This window comes from Salvelinus sp. IW2-2015, linkage group LG4q.2, assembly GCF_002910315.2.
Source record: "Salvelinus sp. IW2-2015 linkage group LG4q.2, ASM291031v2, whole genome shotgun sequence".
In the NCBI taxonomy this organism is placed as follows: Eukaryota; Metazoa; Chordata; class Actinopteri; order Salmoniformes; family Salmonidae; genus Salvelinus; species Salvelinus sp. IW2-2015.
Window position 1 is genome coordinate 13,928,485 of NC_036843.1, and position 27,855 is coordinate 13,956,339.

At 40.2% G+C, this 27,855-nt stretch overlaps 2 protein-coding genes across 2 annotated transcripts; both read right to left on the minus strand.

The window, feature by feature from the left end:
* Window positions 1-634: 634 nt before the first annotated feature.
* On the minus strand, window positions 635-6,120 carry LOC139027668 (neuroblast differentiation-associated protein AHNAK-like). Its single transcript, XM_070443381.1, has one exon. The coding sequence runs from the start codon at window positions 6,088-6,090 to the stop codon at window positions 3,322-3,324; it is 2,769 nt and encodes a 922-aa protein (XP_070299482.1). The 5' UTR covers window positions 6,091-6,120; the 3' UTR covers window positions 635-3,321.
* Window positions 6,121-9,741: 3,621 nt separating this feature from the next.
* On the minus strand, window positions 9,742-27,643 carry LOC111962980 (protein AHNAK2-like). Its single transcript, XM_070443273.1, has 7 exons — window positions 27,589-27,643; window positions 14,611-14,660; window positions 14,318-14,462; window positions 14,164-14,252; window positions 13,899-14,040; window positions 13,475-13,638; window positions 9,742-13,368 (listed from the first exon to the last, which is right to left on the minus strand). Exons 1-7 carry the CDS (start codon window positions 27,641-27,643, stop codon window positions 9,742-9,744), a joined length of 4,272 nt encoding a protein of 1,423 aa, XP_070299374.1.
* Window positions 27,644-27,855: the final 212 nt, after the last annotated feature.

Genomic DNA, 27,855 nt, shown 5'->3' on the forward strand with positions numbered 1-27,855 from the left:
CTTCGAGATATCACTGTCATCCCTGCTGCCATCCTCTCAGGCGCGGACAACTTTACTGACACTGCTCTTACACAGCTGAGTGCCAAATTCATTCTGAGCTGTATGATTAGAACACTACTAACCTCTAGTGACAGCATTCAGGTACTACTGCATCAGTTCATTCCATTGCTGCATGCAACATGATTGAAACACTTCAACGCACTTCCTCAAGCAAACATACAGCTTTGCAAATGTTCCTACCATCCACATTAAATGGCAGGCATTTAGTCATGTTTATTCACTAATAGTTGCAAACCTCTCCTCTCCTAGACATCTAACTAAGCCTGCCTGAGCAGCGGTCTTATGGTAGTTAAAGCCACACTGTCAAATGTGCACACATACCACCAAGAGTGGGCCTACCAATTAAATGATGTTGAATAACTCATAGTCTGTAGCTAGCCAGCCTACATAATCCACAACAATGGCCCGTATATATATATATACGGGCCTGCTATAGAAACTAGCTCAATTCTACATTGCTGGATATGGCATGTCTGTAAAGAAGAAAACAGAAATCTGAGTGATATTTAATGTAGATACATGTTGCAGTAAGGACATGCACTTCTTAATATTTTAGAATATTTATTATGTATAGTTTTGCAAGTACATTGACTACATCAGTGCAGAATAAGAGCAACAATCAAAGTAACTGACAGCCAGGACAGTTTGCCTTAGAATCCCCTCTCCTTTCCTAATACAGTACCTTATGAGTAACAAATACAACCTCTACAATATAAATGAATAAATCAACTATTTACATAGGCTTTAAAATGTTTCTACTTTGCACAAAAACTACTTTGCAAATCAAATCTAGGCATCATTATAATCAAAATATAGTTGCATCAATATATATTTTCTGCTTTTTACTGTGATTACAAGCATTCAATTTTAGCATAATGTATTACATGGTATTAAGTGTACAGATTTGAATAGTTCCTTAAATGTGTTCTGTTTTTGTTCTATTAATGTTGCATGGTTTGTATGTATATCATTACGTATTCATTTTTTCAGACTCATAATCATTTATACCTTATATCTATATATGGCTGCCCAGAAGTCGAATGAAGAGCAGACATCAGAGGTCATTCATAAATGCATATGGCAGTGGATTAACAAGTTCCTCTTCATTATATGTACAGCATAACAATTTGCAGAGATGTCTAAAAACAGCAATGGTCTCAGTGGTGTGCAATTCCATGGTAACAGAGTGACACTGAGACTCAGATATTTTACTTTAAAATGTATGTCAAACCAAAATCAATGATTGCAAAGTTAAACAAACCATACAACTCTATGCACAACGACTACTTTTAAAGCTGCATTACGTAACTGTTTGGGCAACGGGACCAAATTCACATATAAATGTGAGTTATAGATCTGTCCTTTTCTTTGAAAGCAAGAAGTGGTAGATCTGTTCTATGTGCGCTATTTCTATGCTTCCAGTTCTTACGTTTCGTTTTTGCGTCTTATACTTCCAGTTTTGTACACCAGCTTCAAACAGCTGAAAATGCTCTATTTTTAGTTATGGAAATATATTTCACAGCGGTTTAGATGGTACAATGATTCTCTACACTGTACATGCTTGTTTTGTCACAAACTGAAATTAGGCAAACTATTACAATTTCTGCAAACCAGGAAACAACCACTAAAAATGCTGGTAACAGAATGAGGCACAAACTCTCATTCTGTTATAAAACTTTGCATTTGCACTGTTCTTCAAGTAAATTTATTTTTGTAAAATGTTCTGATTTTATGCGAAGAAAGTAGCCTACGTCAGATAATATTTTTTCACAACAGGCCTGATGGAAACAGCAAATTTGTCAGTTAACTTATTTTTTTTGACAAAACTAAATAAGCTAGACAAGGTGGGATCTTTTTGTGTCAGTAAAATTAATTATGCGAGAAATGGTGATGGAAACGCTTTTATGTGCAAATATTTACTGTATATAAAAAACATCATATTGAAGTCAATTGGAGTCACATGATGCTGCAACCTGAACTCAGGGGTAGACCTAACATAGTAAATGCATATCCGATGCATATCATACAATATGTTACGAATTTGCAAAAGGTATGATATGTTAAGAATTCCAATTTGTTGTGGCTAACGTTAACTAGGTGGCTAGGTGGTTAGCGCTAATGTTTGCTAGGTGGCTAATGTTAGCTAGACTAGGGGTTAGGGATTAAGGGTTATGGTTAGGAGTTAGGTTAAAGGGTTAAGGTTAAGGTTAGGGAAGGGTTAATTAACATGCTAAGTAGTAGCAAAGTAGCAAGTAGTTACAAAGTTGATAATTAGCTAAAATGCAAACGTTGTCCATGATAAGATTCAAGCAGACAACCTTTCGGTTGCTAGACTTTCCTGTTATACACCCACCCCAACCAGCCACCTTACATTTGTTTTTGCTTTATGTAACCTTCTGTCTTATGTAACCATACCAAACTAATTTGTATGCCGTAATTGCGTTTACTATGTTACGTCTAGTCTATGAGACCAGGCTGAATGCTATTGTGTGGTCCACCCACTATGACTTTGGAAGAGGCAAGTCACCCGATAGATGTCAGTATTGGATGACCATTCATGTCTGAGGAAGTTGGGAGACGATGTGTAAAGCATCTACCAAAGGCTGCGTATTCGAATCCAGCGAAATAAAGTTTTTTTGATATTTTTGTTTTATGTCTGTCACAATCCTTAACCTTTACCTTAACCATTTGGAGTTAATGCCTAACTTTAATAATTCTGAGTTAATGCATAAACTTAAAGAAAAATTCCACCCAGAAACGATCTTTTGGTATTTGTTTCATTAGTTCATTGTTGACATAGTCCCAAAATGTTTTGCTTATCAGCAATCAAATTTTCAAAATATGTAACTTTCAAAATATAGAAATCATCCCTGTATGCTGCAGATTGCATCATACGGGGATGATTTATGTATTTTGAAAATTACATATTTTCTTTATGCAGATTTTTGAATATTCGCATGAAAATCTGTCGCCAATTGGATGGAAACCTAGCTGCTGTCACTCTGTTACTGTAGAATTGACCTGGTCTCAGTGGTAGTAATTACATTGAAGTGACAAAGTTGGCTTTTACATCGCTACCTGTATCATGGGCTTGTATGCCAATTTGTGAACTTATATAGTGTACTCAGTAAACACTCAAAACATTGAACTGTATATATTAAAACTTGGTCATAAATTAAAGCACAATTAATAAGAGCACAATAATAATCTGACTGATATTACTCCTCAATGGAGGGATTTATCATACTGTATTCCTCCCAGTCACTCCAATTCAGCCCCATCAAAAAATGTCATTTTCTCAGACTGCATAGTGTCTTTCATCTGTTTGATAGATGAGGCTGTTTCATCTGAGATGTGCTCAGCCCCAAACACATGTGTAGCTTTTTGGGTTATGAAAACCGTTTCCCTGTCAGTGCCTGACATTTCCATAACTACATGCCTCTCAATAACTGTTTGCCCTTCACTCTGTGTTTTGTTGGTGTCGTCCACTGACCAAGATGCAGAAGAAACTCCAGTGGTCCCTGTCTGCAATCCAAAATCTGTTAAGAGCGTGGCCTTCTGTGTGTCTGGTATTGCTTGTATATTGGATGTGCTGACATGTGTACCAGACTCCAATTTTAGGGTGTCCACTGATGAGGAGGAAACTCCGGAGGACATTGGAGTGGTGACTTTCTCTGCCAAGTAGGGTTCAAAGGCGATCAATTTTGTCCTTGCTGTGGAGGTGATGACATCACCCTGTACCTCAGTGGCAATAGGGTCGGAGTATTTCACTGTGACTTTGGTTGGAGAGGCCAATGATGGACCAAATTGTTCGCTTGTGACTGTTGAACTAATATCTGCAAAAGCATCCGATGAGTGTACTGAAAAGGTCAAGCTGACGTCCTGTTCCACAGAGTCAGGGCTTTTCTCACTTCCTTCTTTCTCAGAAGTGTATTTTTCTAAAGTCTTGGCAGATTCTGAAGAAGATAGTCCAACTGTGGGAAACTTAAACCACCCAAATTTAGATTTTTCTTTGGCTTCTTCCTCTTTATGCTTAGACTGGGTTTCAACACTGGTTTGAGCATTTAGTTCGGTTTTCCCTGAGGCTGTTATATCTTCCCTTGAGCCTGTGAGCTTCTCTTCCACTTCCTCTAATTTGGGAACATCAAATTCAACATCAATGCTTCTTAATACCTCCCCAAATGTTGTCAAAGTCAACTTTGGTGATTTCTCTGGTTCTTGTGGTTTCACTTGAATCTCATAATTCTCCAAAATAACATTTGGATTTATATCATCATGTTCATTCTCAGGTTTGGATTTTGAAATGCTCAATCTGGGCATTTTGAAGCTTGGAAGTTTGAATTTACTAGGCGAGCCTTGACCTTTACTGGGTGAGCCTTGACCTTTGCTGGGGGAGCCATTGCCTTTATCATCAATTGTCAGTTTTGAAACTTCAACTTCAGGAACATCCACTTCGGCTATTGCCATTCCACCTTTAACTGAGGGCCTTTCAGATCCAGCATCATGTAGCTGTACTTCTCTAGATCCTTTAATGTCAACTGTGTCCCCGTGTTCCGGTAAATCAATTTGTAATGAAGCTCCAAGTAGTTGATCTATAATTTCTACCCCAGGCACATTAATATCCTTCTCTTTATCAGAGACATCGACTACAACCTTTGACGTTGCACCAAATGTAGGGAATTTGAATGTTGCCATTTTGAATGCCATCTCTGATGTTTGTAGTTTTCCATCAACTGATAAACCTTCATGTTTCATTTCAACTTGACTCTCCAGAGCTTTCATTTCCACCTCAGGCTCTTTGACCTCCACATTTCCCTCTGGAAGTGAAATGTTCACCTTTGGAAGACTGACATCAACCTCAGGTGATTTCACTTCTGGTTTGGAAAACCATCCAAATGACATCTGTGGTATGTTCATTTTCACATCAATTCCTGTAGCAGCTCCATCGGGCATTTTAATTTCACCAGAAGGCACTTTGAGTTCAACGCTAGGTGGTTGGACCTCCACGCTGGCCTCTGGTAAGGTGACTTCTATGACTTTCTTTGATAAACTTAAATCCATCTCAGGACCTTTTACCTTTGGCAATGACATTCCAAACGTTGATAGTTTGAATATACTTCCTTGTCCCTCATGTTCAACATCATGTTTAATTTCAACTTGAATCTCTGGAGCTTCAATTTCCACCTCAGGCTCTTTGACCTCCACCTTTCCCTCTGGAAGAGAAATATCCACCTTTGGAAGACTGACATCAACCTCAGGTGCTTTAACTTCTGGTTTTGAAAATCCAAATGTGGGGAATGACATTCGGGACTTTTTCATTTTCACATCAATATCTTTAGAAACTGCTTCTGGTATTTCAACTTCAACAGAGGGCACTCCGACTTCAACATCAGGTAGTTGGTCTGCTCTTCTCTCTGGTAAGTCGACATCTACATCTGTCTTTGAGACACTTAAGCCAATTTCAGGACCTTTAACCTTCGGCAATAAGATTCCAAATTGTGGTAGTTTGAACTTACTTCTTTGTCCCTCAAGCTCAATTCCATGTTTCATTTCAACTTGAATTTCTGGAGCTTTAATTTCCACGGCTGGCTCTTTGACTTCCACCTTTCCCCCTGGAAGAGAAATATCCCCCTTTGGAAGACTGACATTAACCACCGGTGATTTCACTTCTGGTTTTGAAAACCATCCAAATGACATCCGTGGCTTTTTCATTTTCACATCAATCTCTGTAGCAGCTCCTTCAGGCATTTCAACTTCACCAGAAGACAATTTGAGTTCAATTCTAGGTGGTTGGCCATCCGCGCTGGCCTCTGGTAAAGTGACAATTTCAAGTGTTTTACTCTTCATATCCACATCTATAGATGGGCCTTTAAGGTCAACACTTGGCTTTTCAATGTTAATGGCTGACATTGTCAGCTTGCTTTCTGGAATTTCAGATTCATGAACCTTGATGTCCTTGTCCACATCAGGTACCTCTACTGTGATGTTTGGAGCAGCTGCTCCAAATTGAGGGAATTTTAAAGTTGGCATTTTGAATCTTGAGGGGGAGCCTACAGTATCTTTCACCTCAGTTGATCTCTGGAGCTTCAATTTCCTTACCTCAGGCTCTTTGACCTCCACCTTTTCCTCTGGAAAGAAATATCCACCTCTGGAAGACTGACATTCAACCTCAGGTGCTTTCACTTCTGGTTTTGAAAATCCAAATTTGGGGAATGAAATTCGGGGCTTTTTTCATTTTCACATCAATATCTTTAGAACTGCTTCTGGTATTTCAACTTCAACAGGAGGGCACTCCGACTTCAACTCAGGTAGTTGGAGGTCTGCTCTTCCTCTGGTAAGTGACATCTACATCTGTCTTTGAGCAACTTAAGCAATTCAGGACCTTTAACTCGGCAAATGAGATTCCAAATTTTGGTATTTAACTTACTTCTTGTCCCTCAAGCTCAATATCCATGTTTCATTTCAATTGATTTTTCTGGAGCTATTAATTTCCACTCTGACTCTTTGACTCCACCTTTCCTCTGGAAGAGAAATATCCCGTTTGGAAGACTGATCAATCCTCCGGTGCTTTCACTTCTGTTTTGAAAACCATCCAAATGACATCGTGGCTTTTTCATTTTTACTTCCATTTCTGTAGCACTCCTTCAGGAATTTCACTTTACCGAAGGCACTTTGAGTTCAATGCTATGTGGTTGGACTCCACTGGCCTCTGGTAAGTGACAATTTTAATTTTTTCTCTTCACATCCAGATCTATAGATGGCCTTTAAGGTCAATAACTTGGCTTTTCAATGTTAATTGCTGACATTGTCAGCTTGGTTCTGGAATTTTTCATTTCTGAACCTTGATGTCCTTGTCCACATCAGGTACCTCTATGTGATGTTTGGAGCAGCTGCTCAAAATTGAGGGAATTTTAAAGTTGGCATTTTGAATCTTGAGGGGGAGCCTACAGTATCTTTCACCTCACTTGAATCTCTGGAGTTATTTCTACCTCAGGCTCTTTGACCTCCACTTTTCCTCTGGAAAAGAAAAATATCCACTCTGGAAGACTGACATCAACCTCAGGTGCTTTCACTTCTGGTTTTGAAAATCCAAATTTGGGGAATGACATTCGGGGCTTTTTCATTTTCACATCAATATCTTTAGAAACTGCTTTTGGTATTTCAACTTCAACAGAGGGCACTCCGACTTCAACATCAGGTAGTTGGAGGTCTCTCTTCTCTCTGGTAAGTTGACATCTACATCTGTCTTTGAGAACTTAAGTCAAATTCAGGACTTTTAACCTTCGGCAATGAGATTCCAAATTTTGGTAGTTTGAACTTACTTCTTGTCCCTCAAGCTCAATTCATGTTTCATTTCAAACTTGATTTTCTGGAGCTTTATTTCCACTCTGACTCTTTGACCTCCACCTTTACCTCTGGAAGAGAAATATCCCCCTTTGGAAAGACTGGCATCATCTCCGGTGCTTTCACTTCTTGATTTTGAAAACCATCCAAAATGACATCCGTGGCTTTTTCATTTTTACATCCATTTCTGTAGCAACTCCTTCAGGAATTTCATCTTACCAGAAGGCACTTTGAGTTCAGTGCTAGTGGTTGGACCTCTGCTGGCCTCTGGTAAAGTGACAATGTTAAGTTTTTGCTCTTCACATCCAGATCTATAGATGGGCCTTTAAGGTCAATACTTGGCTTTTCAATGTTTTGCTGACATTGTCAGCTTGGTTTCTGGAATTTCATATTCATGAACCTTGATGTCCTTGTCCACATCAGGTACCTCTACTGTGATTGTTTGGAGCAGCTGCTCCAAATTGAGGGAATTTTAAAGTTGGCATTTTGAATCTTGAGGGGGAGCCTACAGTATCTTTCACCTCAGCTTGAATCTCTGGAGCTTCAATTTCTACCTCAGGCTCTTTGACCTCCACCTTTTCCTCTGGAAAAGAAATATCCACCTCTGGAAGACTGACATCAACCTCAGGTGCTTTCACTTCTGGTTTTGAAAATCCAAATTTGGGGAATGACATTCGGGGCTTTTTTCATTTTCACATCAATATCTTTAGAAACTGCTTTTGGTATTTCAACTTCAACAGAGGGCACTCCGACTTCAACATCAGGTAGTTGGGGTCTGCTCTTCTCTCTGGTAGTTGACATCTACATCTGTCTTTGAGATACTTAAGTCAAATTCAGGACCTTTAACCTTCGGCAATGAGATTCCAAATTTTGGTAGTTTGAACTTCTTCCTTGTCCCTCAAGCTCAATTCCATGTTTCATTTCAACTTGATTTTCTGGAGCTTTAATTTCCACCTCTGACTCTTTGACCTCCACCTTTACTCTGGAAGAGAAATATCCCCTTTGGAAGACTGCATCATCCTCCGGTGCTTTCACTTCTGATTTTGAAAACCATCCAAATGACATCCGTGGCTTTTTTATTTTTACATCCATTTCTGTAGCACTCCTTCAGGAATTTCATTTTACCAGAAGGCACTTTGAGTTCAGTGCTATGTGGTTGGACCTCCACGTGGCCTCTGGTAAAGTGACAATGTTAAGTCTTTTGCTCTTCAAATCCAGATCTATAGATGGCCTTTAAGGTCAATACTTGGCTTTTCAATGTTAATGGCTGACATTGTCAGCTTGGTTTCTGGAATTTCATATTCATGAACCTTGATGTCTTGTCCACATCAGGTACCTCTACTGTGATGTTTGGAGCAGCTGCTCCAAATTGAGGGAATTTTAAAGTTGGCATTTTGAATCTTGAGGGGGAGCCTACAGTATCTTTCACCTCAGCTTGAATCTCTGGAGCTTCAATTTCTTACTTCAGGCTCTTTGACCTCCACTTTTCCTCTGGAAAAGAATATCCCCTCTGGAAGACTGACATCACCTCAGGTGCTTTCACTTCTGGTTTGAAATCCAAATTTGGGGAATGACATTCGGGCTTTTCATTTTCACATCAATATCTTTAGAAACTGCTTTGGTATTTTCAACTTCAACAGAGGGACTCCGACTTCCAACATCAGGTAGTTGGAGGTCTGCTCTTCTCTCTGGTAAGTTGACATCTACATCTGTCTTTGAGATACTTAAGTCAATTTCAGGACTTTAACCTTCGGAATGAGATTCCAAATTTTGGTAGTTTGAAACTTACTTCCTTGTCCCTCAAGCTCAATCCATGTTTCATTTCAACTTTGATTTTTCTTGGAGCTTTTAATTTCCACCTCTGCTCTTTGACCTCCACCTTTACCTCTGGAAGGAAATATCCCTTTGGAAAGACTGGCATCATCCTCCGGTGCTTTCACTTCTGATTTTGAAAACCATCCAAATGACATCCGTGGCTTTTTCATTTTTAACTCCATTTCTGTAGCAACCTTCAGGATTTCATCTTTTACTAGAAGGCACTTTGAGTTCGTGCTATGTGGTTGGACGTCCACGCTGGCCTCTGGTAAAGTGACAATGTTCAAGTCTTTTGCTCTTCACATCCAGATCTATAGATGGGCCTTTAAGGGTCACATACTTGGCTTTTTCATGTTAATGGCTGCATTGTCAGCTTGGTTTCTGGAATTTCAGTATTCATAAACCTTGATGTCTTGGTCCACATCAGGATTACCTCTCTGTGATGTTTTGGAGAGCTGCTCCAAATTTGAGGGAATTTTAAAGTTGGCATTTTGAATCTTGAGGGGGAGCCTACGTAATCTTTCACTCAGCTTGAATCTCTGGAGTTTCATTTCTCTCAGGCTCTTTGACCTTCCACTTTTCCTCTGGAAAAGAAATATCCACCTCTGGAAGACTGACATCAACCTCAGGTGCTTTCACTTCTGGTTTTGAAAACCATCCAAATGACATTCGGGGCTTCTTCATTTTCACATCAATCTCTGTAGCAGCTCCCTCTGGCATTTGAACTTGACCAGAATGCACTTCGATTTCAACATCAGGTGGTTGGACCTCCACTTTGTCCTCTGGTAAAGTGACATCTATGACTTTCTTTGATAAACTTAAATCAATCTCAGGACCTTTTACCTTTGGCATTGAGATTCCAAATTTGGGTAGTTTGAACTTACTTCCTTGTCCCTCAAGCTCAATATCATGTTTCACTTCATCTTGAATCTCTGGAGCTGTCATTTCCACCTCTGACTTTTTGACTCCCACATTTCCTTCTTGAAGAGAAATATCCACCTTTGGAAGACTGACATCAACCTCACATACTTCAGGTTTTGAAAATCCAAGCCCTGGAAATGAAATCCGTGGCTTTTTCACTTTCACATCAATCTCTGTAGCAGCTCGCTCAGGCATTTCAACTTCACCAGAAGACACTTTGAGTTCAACATCAGGTGGTTGGATCTCCACGTTGGTCTCTGGTAAAGTGACATCTATGTCTTTCTTCGATACACCTAAATCGATCTCAGGACCTTTTACTTTTGGTAATGAAATTCCCTGATTTGGCAGTTTAAACTTGCTTCCTTGTCCCTCCAGTTCAAGTCCTTTAGTCTTCACATCCACATCTATAGATGCGATCTTAACACTAGATTTTTTAAAGTCACTCTGTTTCTCAAAGTCAACTGCATGAACTTTTCCTGATATTGACAGCTTGGGTTCTGGTCTTTCAGTTCCATGAAGTTTGATATCCTTGTCCACATCAGGTAACTCTACTGTGACGATTGGAGCAACTGTTCCAAATTGAGGGAATTTTAAAGTTGGGATTTTAAATCTTGAGGGGGACCCTACAGTATCTTTCACTTCCACTTGAAGCTCTGGAACTTCAATTTCCACCTCAGGCAATTTGACCTCCATGTTTCCCTCGGGAAGAGAGATGTCTGGTTTTAGCACACTAACATCAATCTCTGGGGCTTTAACTCCAATTTTGGGGAATGATATCTGTCGTTTATTCATTTTCACATCAATATCTTTATAAACTGTTTCTGGTATTTCAACTTCAACGGAGGGTACTTCGACTTCAACATCCGGTATTTGGATGTCTGCTCTCCCGACATCAACAGATTGGACATCAATGCCCATAACTGCTCCTTTAATGTCAGATGAAGGTACCTCTGGCATTGTTTCTGAGCATAAAGTTCGTATTGTAGGTGTTTGATGGTCTGTCACATGAGTTTTGATAGTGGAATATTCCGAATCTGGTACTTTGCTGAGTTTAATTTCAGCCTCTGACATTTTCATTTCAAGGTGCAATGCATTGCTTTCATCTTTGACCTCATCCTTCTTTTCCACCGAGGTGTCTCTTTTTGGTAGTCCAATCCCAATGTCTGGGAATCTAATATCCGTTTGTGTTATTCCAAACCTAGGCATTGAAATATTTGCTTTCTTTGACTTCTTATCTAATCCTTTAGTGTAAGTGGCAGGTATACGATTTCTCTCCTCAGATGTGATGGTTGGCCCCTCAGGTACTGGTACTGCCAACTTAGGCTCCAGAATTTCACCAGTCTCTTTTTCCTTTTCCACTTTGTTGGGAGTTCCTTTTTGTTGTATAGTTTCCATTCCAGCTTTCTCTACGTTCTCTCGTTTATGGAGTTCAATTTGGATTTCATCCTCATTGGTCTTTCCAGCTTCCTGTTTTGTTTTTGTATCGTCTATTTCTGTCATAGTAATAGGTTCATGAGCACCTAGATCAAAAAGTTGGGTCTTTGGCAATTTGAATGTGGTAACTGAGCTCCTGCTCAACTTTTCTGGTAAAGCATTTATGTCACTCTTTTTGACATATGTGTCCAACTGTGCCTTTATGTCTGTGATTTTAGATAGGGTGGCATCTACTCTTTCTGTATTCACGTCTGTCATTGTGATTTGTTGATGAGCAGGCAGGCCTGCAATGTCACCCTTCGGCAGCTTGAACCCTGGCAATTTGGAGACAGCCTCTTTAACTCTATCAACGTCTATAACCATCTGTACAGTCTGCGCCTGGATTTCTTCAACAGGAAGAGTGAATGCTGTTTTAGGCTGTTTTATCACTGGGGCCTTGATGCTAGTTAATGATGCATCTTCTATGCCTGGGATCTCAATATCCTCACGGCTTGGAAGTATCTTTAAACCCTTATCCTCAACTGTAAGTCCTTTCACGTCCATTTCTACAATCTTCACGTCTGTCATTTTTATGGGTTTGTCAGTAACAAAGTCAGCAGGATCCACCCTCTGCAGTTTAAATTTGGGAGCAGATCTTGTACCAATTTGTGCTAAAACATCATCAATGCTTCTCTCTGTAGGTAACTTTGAAGCTTGTATTTCCATCTGCGAGTCAGGTTCCATTGTAATACTGATGACCTTAGCATGTATGCTAATTTCCTGTGCATTCACATCAGTTTTAACATATGTTTCTTTCAAGTGTTGTTCTTGTCCAATCTGAGGGGATTTCCTGATAAGTCCTATATCTGACATGTCAAGGCAGATGTCTACTTTTGGCATGCTCATTTCCATATCAGTGGAGGGTAGGGTTTTCCCTGAACTCTCATTGATGATTACTTGAGTGTTGATATCAATTGGGAGTTGACACTCCTCCAGCTCCGTATGTGATACTACTGTTGGGCTCAGCAATGAATTGTCATGTGCAGACAGATCAGATGTTATCATATCTGCTCTTGGTGTCTTCAGGCTTTTTAGTGATAATTTTACTGGTATGTTTTGCTTGTGTTTGTCTTTTTTCTCATTTCCCTTGAATGTAAACTTTAGTTCTGACCTCTCTTTATTCTCTTTCTTCTTTTTCTTTCCCTCTGGAGATTTCTTGGTTGAGGGACTTTCTTGATCAGCAAGAGCAACTGTTCTGTCTGTGGTTTTCAAAGTTTTGTCCAGACTAATGAGTTCTACCTTGTGTTGTTTAGTTTCAGAGCCTGCCAGGTTTGGAAGAATGCATTCATTTCTTATCTTGGTGGATTCAATTTTTTCAGATTCTGATTCTAATACATATACTTGAGATGTATCTACTGATGCGCTCTCTAGACCATCCGGTGAGTGTATGTCATCTTGACTCTGTTGGTTTTCCATACCCTCTACACGTTCTACAGTTAGTATGTGTATGTTCTGGTCCGGCTGCTCAACAGACATGCTCTTGCGGCCCTTCATCTTCATGCTTGATATCTTTATCTTATGCTTCTTTGTCTTTCCTATAACAGCCTCCTGAGATTTTATTGGCGACTCTGTGTCACTTGTTGTAGGGCTAAGCTCCAGCTTCCTCTTATCATCTGCCTCTGAAGTACTGTGAGACCTCTTAAAATGGGACTTTTGACTTTTGCTGAAGGAGGGGAACTTGGGCCAAGAGATTCGGTCACCATGCTTTTTTGTCTTTGAATGTCCCCTCATTTCCGGAGAGGAACCTTCTTCCACCTGTAGGATAACAAAAGTGAATAGCTGATTGATTGCTGAATGAGAAAAAGAGCCAAAGACATAACACTAATCTACATATCCAGAAAAAGAACATAGTGATAGTTACTTGGATGATTTCAAGGGCTGGTTCACTCTCAAGGGTGGATGTCTTTATTGGTTTGCGTTTCAGAAGTAACTCCATCTTGTAAGGCTGGGCATGTTCCAATATCTGTAGAGCATCTTCATATGTAACATCGTCAAAATACACAGTGGCACTGAGTATCTGATCACCTGAATGAACAAAAGGAAGACATAGAAATACCAATAAATCAACATTTGAACTGTAGAACTCTAACATATACGATCATTCAAAGCCAAAAATGTGGGAGTCTCTTACCCTGGATAGCAAAAACAACCTTGGCTCTGTTACTTCACATTTAACCCATTTCACTCCACATTTCACCGATATGTCCTTTGCTTTCAGCTTTTGGTCTATAGGCTACTTTTTTGGTTCAGCGTCTGAAAGAACATGGAGCTGTTTGTCTGCTTACCCTCATGTACACTAAGAAGCTTTGAGGCTGGTGACTCTGGCCTCACTTCCTTGATGAAGATTCCCTCCTTCCCTCCACTTACAACAAGGCCCTCGGCACATGTCTCTTTTGCCATTTTCACAATCACTCCTGACTCTGGGCTCTGAGTTTACACAAAAAAAAATAATGAAAGAAAAACATGAGAAATGTTGAAATACCAACATGTTATGTACCACAAATGAAAACCTGAAGCCATGCTTCTCCATGAGTTAAAGATAATGCAGACTTGTCTGACCTCCAGTTGACTCATCTTGGCAGGGGAGCGCTTTTCAAACAGGGACCCAAAACCTCTCTTTCCTTTTTTGCCACTCCCACCTCCACCCTAAAATGAATGTTAAAGAAATCAGACGGTCTGACAAAAATCCACACTGCAAGTCAACATGATGGTTGGATGAAATATACAGCATTGTGTACCTGTTTATCACTGTCCTTGTATTTGTCAGTCTCAGGGTATTCATCTACAGGGGAGGATCCTTGAGGGCGAGGTCTCTCCCCCTCTATAAACTCAGATGGCTCTTCACATATCTACAACAAAAATGTTAAAAGTAAGTTCTTTTTGTTACTATATGGAGATTAATTCAAATGAGTTGGGTGTCTTTCCCATAGTCTTTAGTATTCACATGATGTCCACCAATGCAAACAATAGGTTTGCCATATCAGTAGAGCCACTCACTGAATCATCCACCGTGTCAGGCTCTGGTCCCTTCAGCCTTCGTCCGGACCCTACTCAAAATAAAGAATAAAAAGAGAAAAATAATAAGAGCATATTTAGTTCAAGGTAAACCACCACAGTTCTCAAATGGTTGCAACCCACTGGTTGGTGCTTATTTATAAAATCCTCTTAGGCCTCACTCCCCCCTATCTGAGATATCTGCTGCAGCCCTCATCCTCCACATACAACACTCGTTCTGCCAGTCACATTCTGTTAAAGGTCCCCAAAGCACACACATCCCTGGGTCGCTCCTCTTTTCAGTTTGTTGCAGCTAGCGACTGGAACGAGCTGCAACAAACACTCAAACTGGACAGTTTTATCTCAGTCTCTTCATTCAAAGACTCAATCATGGACACTCTTACTGACAGTTGTGGCTGCTTTGTGTGATGTATTGTTGTCTCTACCTTCTTGCCTTTTGTGCTGTTGTCTGTGTCCAATAATGTTTGTACCATGTTTTGTGCTACTACCATGTTGTGTTGCTACCATGTTGTTGTTATGTTGCTACCATGCTGTGTCGTCATGTGTTGCTGCCTTGCTATGTTGTTGTCTTAGGTCTCTCTTTTTGTAGTGTTGTGTTGTCTCTCTTGTCGTGATGTGTGTTTTGTCCTACATTTATATATATTGTTTTATTATTTTTTTTATCCCAGCCCCCGTCCCCGCAGGAGGCCTTTTGCCTTTTGGTAGGCCATTGTCACGCCCTGACCTGAGATATCTCGGTTTTCTTTATATTTTGGTTAGGTCAGGGTGTGACTAGGGTGGGTACGTTAGTTTTTCTATTGTCTAGGGTTTTTTGTATGTCTAGGGTTTTTGTAGGTCTAGGTGATTTGTATGTCTATGGTGGCCTGATATGGTTCCCAATCAGAGGCAGCTGTTTATCGTTGTCTCTGATTGGGGATCATATTTAGGTAGCCATTTCTCCTTTGGTGTTCGTGGGTTCTTGTTCTATGTTTAGTTGCCTGTCTACACTACTCATATTAGCTTCACGGTTCAGTTTGTTATTTTGTTCGTTTGTTCAGTGTTCATTCTTAAATAAAGAAGAATGTACGCATACCACGCTGCGCCTTGGTCCGATTCATACGACGAACGTGACAGTCATTGTAAATAATAATTTGTTTTTAACTGACTTGCCGATTTAAATAAATGTTAAGTAACATAAAATAAAAAATAAAGCCTCAGAATATCTCTCATTAGGTAACCAGGTATTGGAGAAGATTTCCATGTTTTGTTCACATCTATTGTGAATATTATCGGGATATAACATTATCAAAATATTTCAGATGATCGTCCCTCCCTCCCTGTCTGACCAGGGTATCAGAGTTCTTTAGAGATACTAAAGCCCAGGAGGAGATTATTGGAAGTTCTTCCTGGCAAGAATTCCCAAAGGACCCAGCTTCCACAGCTGCCTGTTAAGTGATCCACTCTATTGATCTTGAGATTTAACTCAAAATTTGCCTTGAAGTGTACAGTAGGTAAGGGAGTGTCGTTTTCAAAATGTATCATCCGGATCAATGTGATTGTTATTATTATCATCTTTGATAGACAATCATACTGTGATCATATTTTCCATTGTCAAGTTACCCCTGCCCTGATGCCACTTGAGTATCCATTTCTGAGAAATAAAACAAATATTCAAGAACAAATAATGCTATCAATGTTATCATATTAGCTGCTGAGTACCTCATGGTTGGACTGAAGCTTCACAATAGGCCTACTGTAAGTCACTGGTCAGATCATTGCAGCGGTGAAAAGCAGTGGTGTCTCATAAAATCAGAAGATGCAGTGGGGTTGAATAAACTCTTTTCATGTTGACGTGAAAATCAAGATTGTCTATCAAAAATGCTTTGTTACAGGTGAGACAAGTTCCCCGCTCAGTATTATCCAATGCTGAGTTTACATTCTGAGATGTTGTATGTGATATTGATTGACTTAGACAAGTAAACATGTTTGATGTGTTCTGGTCGAAACATTGCAAGCAATAAAGTGTAGAGAGCCCAAAACATGTATGAAAACATTCACAATATTTTTGAATCGTAAAATGAATTGACGTTGTATGCCACACTTGAAAACATGCTGGTTAGTTTGAGCGATAAGTAATAGGGAATTGCTGTGTATACAATTCTTTGTTTGCTTGTGAGTTTGTGTGTATACAGTGTAAGGACAGACACTGACAGACGAGAAGCAAGTACAGGGAGTGAACATTAAATAAATAACTGACATGAAACGAACAAGGACAGCGTCTGGACAGGGGAAACATAACGACAATAATGCTGACACGGGGATCAAACCGAGGAACAGACAGATATAGGAGGAGCAATCAACAAAGTAATGGAGTCCAGGTGAGTCCAAAGAAGCGCTGGTGCGTGTAACAATGGTGACAGATGTGCGTAATGATGGGCAGCCTGGCGCCCTTGAGCGCCAGGAAGGGGGAGCGGGAGCAGGCGTGACATACACTATGTGTGGGAACTTCCTATTGAAAGGGTGTGTCATTCCCTTAGCAAGTACCTTATGAGGATCAAGGCTCAGGTGGTTCAAAGGGAGTCACACTATGCAGTAGAACAACTTTTTCAACATGACCATGTGTCAGTGCTGTGTCAGTGTGTCAGTATTAAACTGCACATACAGTGCCTTCAGAAAGTATCCATACCCCTTGACTTCTTCCAAGATTTTAAATTGGATTAAATAAATAAAAATCCTCACCCATCTACACACTATACCCCATAATGACAAAGTGAAAACGTGTTTTTAATGTTTGCAAATGTATTGAAAATTAAATACAGAAATATATGTTTTACATAAGTATTCAGACCCCAATTAGCCAATACGTCTACTTTGTAGAAGCACCTTCGGCAGAGATTACAGAGGTGAGTCTTTCTGGGTAAGTCTGAGAGAGCTTTCCACACCTGGATTGTGCAACATTTGCCCATCATTTTTTACAAAATTCTTCAAGCGCTGTCATATTGGTTGTGGATCATTGCTAGACAACCATCATTGCTAGACAACCATTGAGTCACTGGCTTGCTGGTGCTCTTTCATGCCGTCCCTAGGAGGGGTGCGTCACTTGAGTGGGTTGAGTTACTGACGTGATCTTCCTGTCTGGGTTGGCGCCCCCCCTTGGTTTGTGCTGTGGTGGAGACCTTTGTGGGCTATACTCGGCCTTGTCTCAGGATTGTAAGTTGGTGGTTGAGATTTCCCTCTAGTGGTGCGGGGGCTGTGCTTTGGCAAAGTGGGTGGTTATACCTTCCTATTTGGCCCTGTCCGGGTTTCTTCGGATGGGGCCACAGTGTCTCCTGACCGCTCCTGTCTCAGCCTCCAGTATTTATGCTGCAGTAGTTTTGTGTCGGGGGGCTAGGGGTCAGTTGGTTACCTGGAGTACTTCTCCTGTCTTATCCAGTGTCCTGTGTGAATTAAGTATGCTCTCTCTAATTCTCTCTTCTCTCTTTCTCTCTGAGAACCTGAGCCTAGGACCATACGTCAGGACTACCGGCATGTGACACCTTGCTTTCCCAGTCCGCCTGGCCTTGCTGCTATTCCAGTTTCAACTGTTCTGCCGTGGTTACGGAACCCCTACCTGTCCCAGACCTGCTGTTTTTCAACTCTTAATGATCGGCTATGAAAAGCCAACTGAGATTTATTCCTGATTATTATTTGACCATGCTTTCATTTATGGAACATTTGAAAATCTTGGCTCTCTCTAATTTTCTCCTCTCTCTTTCTTTCTCTCGGAGGACCTGAGCCCTAGGACCATAGTCGGACTACCGGCCGTGGTGACTCCTTGCTGTCCCCAGTCCGCCTGCCTGGCTGCATTCCAGTTTCAACTGTTCTGCCTGCGTTATGGAACCCCTACCTGTCCCAGCCTGCTGTTTTCAACTCTTAATGATCGGCTATGAAAAGCCAACTGAGATTTATTCCTGATTATTATTTGACCATGCTTGCATTTATGGAAATTCTTGGCTCTCTCTAATTTTCTCCTTCTCTCTTTCTTTCTCTCGGAGGACCTGGGCCCTAGGACCATGCGTCGGACTGCCGCCCGTGGTGACTCCTTGCTGTCCCCAGTCCGCCTGGCCTTGCTGCTATTCCAGTTTCAGCTGTTCTGCCTGCGGTTATGGAACCGCCACCTGTCCCAGACACTTTGTTTTCAACTCTTGATGATCGGCTATGAAAAGCCAACTGAAAATTATTCATGATTATTATTTGACCATGCTTGTCACTTATGAACATTTTTGAACATCTTGCATAGTTCGTTTATAATCTCCACCGGCACAGCCAGAAGAGGACTGGCCACCCCTCATAGCCTGGTTCCTCTCTAGGTTTCTTCCTAGGTTTTGGCCTTTCTAGGGAGTTTTTCCTAGCCACCGTGCTTCTACACCTGCATACTAGCTGTTTGGGGTTTTAGGCTGGGTGTCTGTACAGCACTTCGAGATATTAGCTGATGTACGAAGGGTATATAAATAAAATTGATTGATTGATTTCAGGTCTTGCCATAATTTTCAAGTAGATTTAAGTCAAACTGTAACTCGGCCACTCAGAACATTCAATGTCTTCTTGGTAAGCAACTCCAGTGTAGATTTGGCCTTGTATTTTAGGTTAGCTGGAGATTTGTCCTGCTGAAAGGTGAATACATCTCCCAGTGTCTGATGGAAAGCAGACTGAACCAGTTTTCGTCTAGGAATTTGCCTGTGCTTAGCTCCATTCCGTTTCTGTTTTGTCCTGAAAAACTCCCCATTCCTTAACAATTACAAACATACCCATAACATGATGCAGCCACTATGCTTGAAAATATGGAGAGTGGTAACTGAGAATATGTTGTATTGGATTTGCCCCAAACATAATACTTTGTATTCAGGACAAAAAGTTAATTGCTTTGCCACATTTTTTGCAGTATTACTTTAGTGCCTTGTTGCAAACAGGATGCATGTTTTGGAATATTTGTATTATGTACACAACTGGTCGAAAGTTTTAGAACACCAACTCATTCAAGGGTTTTTCTTTATTTTTACTATTTTCTACATTGTAGAATAATAGTGAAGACGTCAAAACTATGAAATAACACATATGGAATAATGTAGTAACCAAAAAAGTGTTAAGCAAATAAAAATATATTTTATATTTGAGATTCTTCAAATTGCCACCCTTTGCCTTGATGGCAGCTTGGCAAGCTCTCAACCAACTTCATGAGGTAGTCACCTGGAATGCATTTCAATTAACAGGTGTGCCTTGTTAAAAGTTAATTTGTGGAATTTCTTTCCTTCTTAATGTGTTTGAGCCAATCAGTTGTGTTGTGACAAGGTAGGGGGGAGGGGGGCATACAGAAGATAGCCCTAATTGGTAAAAGACCAAGTCCATATTATGCCAAGAACAGCTCAAATGAGCAAAGAGAAACAACAGTCCATCATTACTTTAAGACATGAAGGTCAGTCAATATGGAAAATGTCGAGTTACCAGCCTCATAAATTGCAGCCCAAATAAATGCTTCACAGGGTTCAAATAGCAGACACATCTCAACATCAACTGTTCAGAGGAGACTGTGTGAATCAGGCCTCCATGGTCGAATTGCTGCAAAGAAACCACTACTTAAAGATATCAATAAGAAGAATAGACTTAGTTGGGTCCAGAAACACGAGCAATGGACATTAGACCGGTGGAAATTTGTCCTTTGGTCTGGAGTCCAAACTGGAGATTTTTGGTTCCACCCGCCGTGTCTTTGTGAGACGCAGTGTGGGTGAACGGATGATCTCTGCATGTGTATTTCCCTCCATAAAGCATGGAGGAGGAGGTGTCATGCATGGTGTGGCGGTGCTTTGCTGATGACACTGTCTGTGATTTATTTAGAATTCAAGGCACACTTAACCAGCATGACTACCACAGCTTCCTGCAGCGATACGCCATCCCATCTGGTTTGGGCTCAGTTGTTTTTCAACAGGAGAATGACCCAAAACCCCTCCGTGCTGTGTAAGGGCTATTTTACCTGGCCTCCACAATCCCCCGACCTCAACCAAATTGAGATGGTTTGGGACGAGTCGGACCGCAGAGTGAAGGAAAAGCAGCCAACAAGTGCTCAGCATATGTGGGAACTCCTTCAAGACTGTTGGAAAAGCATTACAGGTGACGCTGGTCGAGAGAATGCCAAGAAGAATCTAAAACATAAAATATATTTTGATTTTAACACTGTTTTGGTTACTACATTATTAATATGTGTTATTTTATAGTTTTGATGAATTCACTTATTCTACAATGTAGAAAATAGTAAAAATAAAGAAAAACCCTTGAATGAGTAGGTGTTCTAAAACTTTTGACCGGTAGTGTTGATACTTCCTTATTTTCACTCTGTCAATTACTGTAGGTTAGTTTTGTGAAGTAACTACAATGTTGCTGATCCATCCTCAGTTTTATCCTATCACACACATTAAACTCTATAACTGTTTAAAAGTCACCATTGGCCTCATGGGGAAATCCCTGAGCTGTTTCCTTCCTCTCCGGTAAATGAGTTAGGAAGGACAATTGTATCTTTGTAGTGACTGGGTGTATTGATACACCATCCAAAGTGTAATAAATAACTTCAACACGCTGAAAGGGATTTGACTGTTGTTGTTTTTTACAGATCTACCAATAGGTGCCTTTCTTTACGAGACATTGGAAAATCTCCTTGGTCTTTGTGGTTGAATCTGGTTTGAAATTCACTGCTCGACTGAGGGACCTTACAGATAATTGTATGTGTGGGGTACAGAGATGAGGTAGTCATTCAAAAATCACGTTAAACACTATTATTGCACATAGAGAGTCCATGCAACTTACTATGTTACTTGTTAATCACATTTTTACTCTTGAACTTATTTAGCTTGCCATAACAAAGGGGTTGAATTCTTATTGACTCAAGACATTTCAGATTTTCATTTTTTATTAATTTGAAAAACATAATTACACTTTGACATTATTGGGTATTGTGTGTAGGCCAGTGACAACTAAATCTAAATTTAATCCATTTTAAATTCAGGCTGTAACACAACAAAATGTGGAAAAAGTCAAGAGGTGTGAATACTTTCTGAAGGCACTATACATGTAACTAAATTATAAGTACCTGATGGTATTTGAAAAACAATTTAAGCATTTAGCAAGATTGCCACACTGAAAAGAGATTTACTATGTTTGCCTCTGACATTCCATAGCCTAGAGTCCGGCCTAGACATTAACCACATTTCCATCCACAGTTTTTATGCGAGTAAAGTCATACCATATAAAAAAAAACTCACGACCACTGTGATAGAAACAGGAAGTTTCGGTACAATTTTATAAATGCAGATAGATAATTTGTTTGTTCGACATGGTGGGATATTTTTATGTTTGTAAAATTAAATATGCGAGAAATGGTAGTGGAAATCCCTTCATGAGCAAATAATGATATAATAACCATCATGTTGAAGTCAACTTTGAGTCACGCAATGATATGGTGTGTGGTCCTCCCACTACGACTCGTAAAACCATGCAGTTTATTAGGCTACAGATGAAATAAATTATGATAAACTTCATAGGGTGGAGAAAGTGCACGATGATGAGCTTGATGCTCCTTTTCAATAAATATCGAGGGTCTTATTCTGGTGACATGATGATCGATGCTTGACTGCCGTTTGACAAATAAAAATATTCTCACTCTAATCCATAATAATCTCATCATATAGACTAGCCTACCCACACAGCCTACCCTCACTGTAGGGTATCTGCTAGCTGTTGGCTAGAGCACATATGCTAAGACTAGAGTAGGCACATTTGCTATTTAACGCAATAGTTTTTGTGACAAAACTATTGTGACAAAAATCAGTAGAGTTAAATATAGGATGGAAACACACTGAACTTTCAATTTTTATTTAGGTAAATTAAAAAGTAAGCAAAAAAAGTCAATATTTTGTGCACCACGTCATCACACACTGATTTTCATTCGCAACAAGCCCGTTTGGTGGAAACACAACACTAGTGGGAAAATGCACATATTTTCTTCATGCAGATTTTAGAATATTCGCATGAAAATCGGTTGCCAATTAGATGGAAACATAGCTAGTGTTGTGAAATGTAAAAATCATCATTAGTCCATAATAATCATGATGTCAACACCAGCAGTCAAGACAATAAAAGAAGCCATCAAAGTGTCTGCTCCCGAGTGGCGCAGCGGTCTATGGCACTGCATCTCAGTGCTAGAGGCATCACTACAGACACTCTGGTTTGAATCCAGGCTGTATCACAACCGGCCCGGATTTGGCCGGCTCATCATCGTGCACTTTTTCCACCCTATGAAGGCCGTCATCGTAAATAAGAATTTGTTCTTAATTGACTTGCCTAGTTAAATAACTACTACTACTACTATGTTTGCTTGTCCAACAAGGTTCAGCCAAGGCTAATTCAACCACATAAGAACACTTTCATGGAGAAATTCTTATATCAAGAGGGCTTACCTGAAGGAAATATCTCACCCTTAAAGCTAAAGTAGCAACCTGCTTTATCCATTTAATACCGCCTCAGACAGATTCCACTCAACCATTCCAACCAACAGACTGAATGAAACTCCCAACATAGCTGCTATGTTTTTGCTCCCAAGAGAGTAAGAGCAACCAGCCTCTGATGAAGGGTGGATACTGCCCACTTTTTGGGTCCCGGTTCAGTTGCAGCTCAGCCTTCTAGATCAATCTTGTAACAGTATGAGTAGCACACAGCAGGGGACAGTCTGCCAAATCCTAGGATTGGAGTTGCAAATCATATTTTAAATACTTCTCATGAAGGTGTGGATGTTCTCCAAAATACATATCTGTATATAACCCTTTCCACTCCTACAAGGGATGTACACCGCAGCTATAAATATAGAAATATTATGTCAACTTTACAGTATTTAGTCATTTCCACTCATCTCACAGAGACTTCTTTACACACTTTTTTCTCCAGATTGACTGATTTTCAGCAAACACTGTATACATGTTCAGAGAGAAGGGTAATAATGGAGTGGGTCATGACTGTGGAGAGAGACAGTGGACTCTGTGTTCTCTGAGGAACAAGGGAACTCTCCCTGTGTGGGCTGAATGGAAGGGCATACTTGAAATAATCCTGAACAATTCCAAATTGATATCGCAATAAAAAAATAGCCAGAATTGCTGATGTTCATGTTATATTATATTTTGTTGGCAGGGGCTGGCATATATTCCTCATACCAAGACTGGCACTTAGCGTGGAGAAACTCCCTACTCAAATATTTGTCATATGGGTGCAGCAGAAAGGTGACACACTAAAAGAATCTAAGTTAATTCACTGTCTGCCGTACTTTATATAAGTTGTCCCTACAAACTGTGTTGACATAGTAATTGCATACTGTAGGCAGGTGTAGTTAGGTAACCAGTTTTATTGTTGGTGTGTGATTGTACATTGAGTTTTATGTGATTACACATTTAAATGATTCCTTTTGCAGGCCTTAGATTTGTCAGCAAACTCTCCGTTACTGTACAATTTAAAAGGTCCCCTCAATGTTCAAATGTATTTGCACATCTCTAAAATTGTGCAAGTCACAAACAATTATAGCAGTTGGGTAAGTAATCTGTAATAATGTCTAACCACATCGTACATGACAATGTAATTACTGTGTAAAACACATTGTTTTAGTGACACATATAAAGTGGGACCAAATAATGAATTCTGCATTCCATCAGGTAATACCATAAATCAATGGCCATTCAAGGACAGGGCACAACTCACAGACACATACTGTCTGCACATTTCTGCTCTGTTTGTCCTCTGCTGTGCAGGACCCAAAACACATTAATCTATATGACTATTACTTTATAATAGCAAAAGATTTTACATTGTAAAGATTTGACAAAACCGTACAGGGAATATGTTGGAACATTTCATTGAGTTAATCTAGCATGACTCACGTCGGGTGCAACTGCACCATTGTCTTTGGGTGTGGTCACCGTCAAGACTGCGTCTAGCTAGCTAATGTGCTAGGGAATGGGCCTCAGTCTCCTCCCTGAACAACGTGTTAGGCTGTAAAACTAATTGTTACTCTCAGTCTTAAACAGAGCCAACATCAAATAATAAATAGTCATGCTTCTACACCTTGTGCTTCTACACCGGCATTGCTTGCTGTTTGGGGTTTTAGGCTGGGTTTCTGTACAGCACTTTGTGACATCAGCTGATGTAAGAAGGGCTTTATAAATACATTTGATTGATTGAAATTTGGTTGATGTGCAATTTCCTGTTAATAAATGGGATTGCACCTTGATATGTATCAACAGTGGCTACATAACTATTTTGTAATTATATATACTGAAATAAATAATGTAATAATAAAAACCTGGAGCACTACAGCATAATTTTTTCCTCTAACAACTTTATCAAACATCTTCTCTGAACATAACCAGCTGACCCATGACCCTTATTACAGCCATTAGAGTTTGTTTTCATCCTCATAGGCCCTGGGAGGACCCTGAGCTCTGCTCATTAGTCAAATACATTAGCATAATTAATTACATGTCCCTCGTTTACAGGGAAGCAGGGCATGATTCCTATCCAATTTTATAAGAGACACAAGCTCCTTTCTCTGGGGGGTGGTTTGTTTGCATTTAAAGTATAATCAGATTTCTGACAGGGAGAAAAAAACAGTCCCATGTCCACACGATTATGTGGACATGGGACTGTGATCCCGCATGCTTTCAATCTAGCCGGCCACAACATGAATTGATACTCACCTAACGTGGCAGGAGTTTCATAATGGTTTTGGAATTCAACTATCAGAATTAGCCCCTATTCTCACATGATGCCCTCCCAATACTAGTACCAAAAATAGCCCCACTGGGAGAGAGTACGTGTCCATGCATATATTACATTTAGAAGCAAACAATAAGTGAATACCCACCCTCTAATGGGACCTGTACTGCTGAATACTTCTATACAGAGGGGCAAAGTACAATAATATGTCTATAAAAGTCAACAACATCCCCCAGACTGTCTGTAAGAGATTGCCAATGTATATGGTGTATAATTGATGATATCGTTGATGATATCTTAAATGGACTTTCAATGGGCTCTAATGCTGAGTAGACCATCTATTACAGTAATTCTGGGCCAGTATTTGGCACAGGTCTCTGCTCAGGGGAGAGGGCACTTATATCTCATTAGATCATCCCCATCCCTGCCCCATTTTGGCTTCAGTCCCTCCCAGACCTAGGAATTCACTTTCCTCCATAACCTTGAACCTGTGCCCAAGTAAAGCACTTTTTGTACAAAAGTATGATACACTAAATACTGCATTGTAAATGGAATGCTTATATTTGTCCTGTTACACACAAGTGTGTAATGGAAATGTGTTTCTTGTACATCCCAACTCCCCCTGAGACACCCACAGGGAGTGCGGTCACAGCCAGGGTCACCACTGTACAGCATCACAGGAGAAATTAGGGTTAAGTGCCTTGTTTAACGGCACAGCAACATAGATTTTTACCTTCTAGGCTCCGGTATTCAAACCAGCAACCTTTCGTTTACTGGCCCAACGCTCTAACTTCGAGGCTACCTGCCCCACAATGCATACAAAATCAATCAGAAAGCAATGCGAAATTCACAATAGTGTGTTGTGTAAAAAGATTACAAATGCATTTGTTCAAATAAATAACGGAAGTTCTTTCAGGACAGTTATGTCCACCCAGTGTGCATTACAAAGTGGTGAAAGGTAGCTAAAGCTTCCAGATATTCTAATCACAAACAGATAGGTGTAAAACAAATCCTTGAGTCAACATAGATTCATCAGACACAGGCAATCTTCTCCACCATCTTTGGGAAAGTAGTCACTTAGAGTTGTTTGGTCAGAGCCCAGTTGGATTCACGCATCTACACAGTTTTTGTGAGGGCAGTTCATGTTGTAATATTATCCCACTGGACACAGACGTCAGTTCAACATCTAGTTTTGATTAACATTTGGTTGAGTTGTCAACTAACATGAATTCAAAGTGAAATCAACAAAAAATGTCACCCTGTCATTGGATTTAGGCTAAAAGATAGGTTCAAAAAGACACAATTCCCTTAAGTTGATGACTTTTTGTAAATCCAATCAGTTTTCCACATTGATTCAACGTCATCACAAAGATGTTCTTGGAAACCATGTTGGCTTGGAAACCATGTTGATTCAATCAGCTTTTGCCCAGTGGGATGGACCCTTACAGATTATGTTAGAGAATAACATTGAGATGATATGCACTGCATTAGTCAAGAAAATGTAATTATTTAAGTCAAGATAATATGCAAAAATAAACATTATTTCAACATGTCAAGGACAAAATAATTTAAATGATCAAAATCTAATAACAATGTCCACAAATCTAGCATTTAAAGAAAATAAAAATCCATAGCTAACATTGGAAAGGCACAACATATTCTTAGTGATCATAAAGGAAAGTTTTATTATCACAATTTCAACAAAAGATCAAATACTTCTTAACCTTCCCAGAAATGCTTTGAAAAACTGAATTCATTTTAAATGGTTCAAGCAAACATGGGCTATGTTACAAACTTTCAATGAGTTCAGCCTTCAGAATTTGTGTCTATATTAAACTTAAATAAGTTAAGTTTACATTGTGAATGACAGATGGTGAACTGTGCATTCATCATTTGATACATTCTGCCTGGGCTCTTGGATAATAACTATACACCTGGAAAAAAGTACATCAACTCATGTAAACATATCAAGCACATCCCTACGCAGCAGGCACACCCAGGCAGCACACTGCAGACACACCCATCCACACACTGCAGGCAAGCAGACAAGCAGCAGGTCAGCAACACGACTCAGCACTCTGCTCTTAGCAGCAGCAGCCTCCCAACACACTCACTCACACATGCTGAGCTCTAGCGCTGAATCAAGGAATAGTTGAGGACAACGATAGAAACAGAGATAGGAGAGAGAGGGATACCCACCTGTGCCCAGCGAGCCATGCCAGTTGGGGAAGCCCAGGTTGAAACAGTCGCACATATCGTCGGTCCACCGGGGTCCTGGGAGGGAGAGGGGGTCCTGTCCTGGGACTGGCAGTCGGCAGCACAGCGGCCCTGCCCTGGCTGCTGATGAGCTCTGGCAGTTTCCCTGTCCTGGCCGGACTGGAACTGCAGCCTCTGCCTCAAACTGCCTTCTCTCAGTCAGTCACAGCTGGAAGGGATGAGTCGCAGGACCAGAGAGAGAGCGAGAGA

What these genes read in the sequence shown, in the direction of transcription:
- LOC139027668 (XM_070443381.1), bottom strand. Translation starts at nt 6,090, where the DNA reads ATGCCAACTTTAAAATTCCCTCAATTTGGAGCAGCTGCTCCAAACATC.
- LOC111962980 (XM_070443273.1), bottom strand. Translation starts at nt 27,643, where the DNA reads ATGTGCGACTGTTTCAACCTGGGCTTCCCCAACTGGCATGGCTCGCTG. An exon ending in CTGACACGGTGGATGATTCA is followed by an intron (nt 14,463 to 14,610) that starts GTGAGTGGCTCT and finishes TTTTTGTTGTAG; the next exon opens with ATATGTGAAGAGCCATCTGA. An exon ending in ATATTTCATCCAACCATCAT is followed by an intron (nt 14,253 to 14,317) that starts GTTGACTTGCAG and finishes TTTAGGGTGGAG; the next exon opens with GTGGGAGTGGCAAAAAAGGA.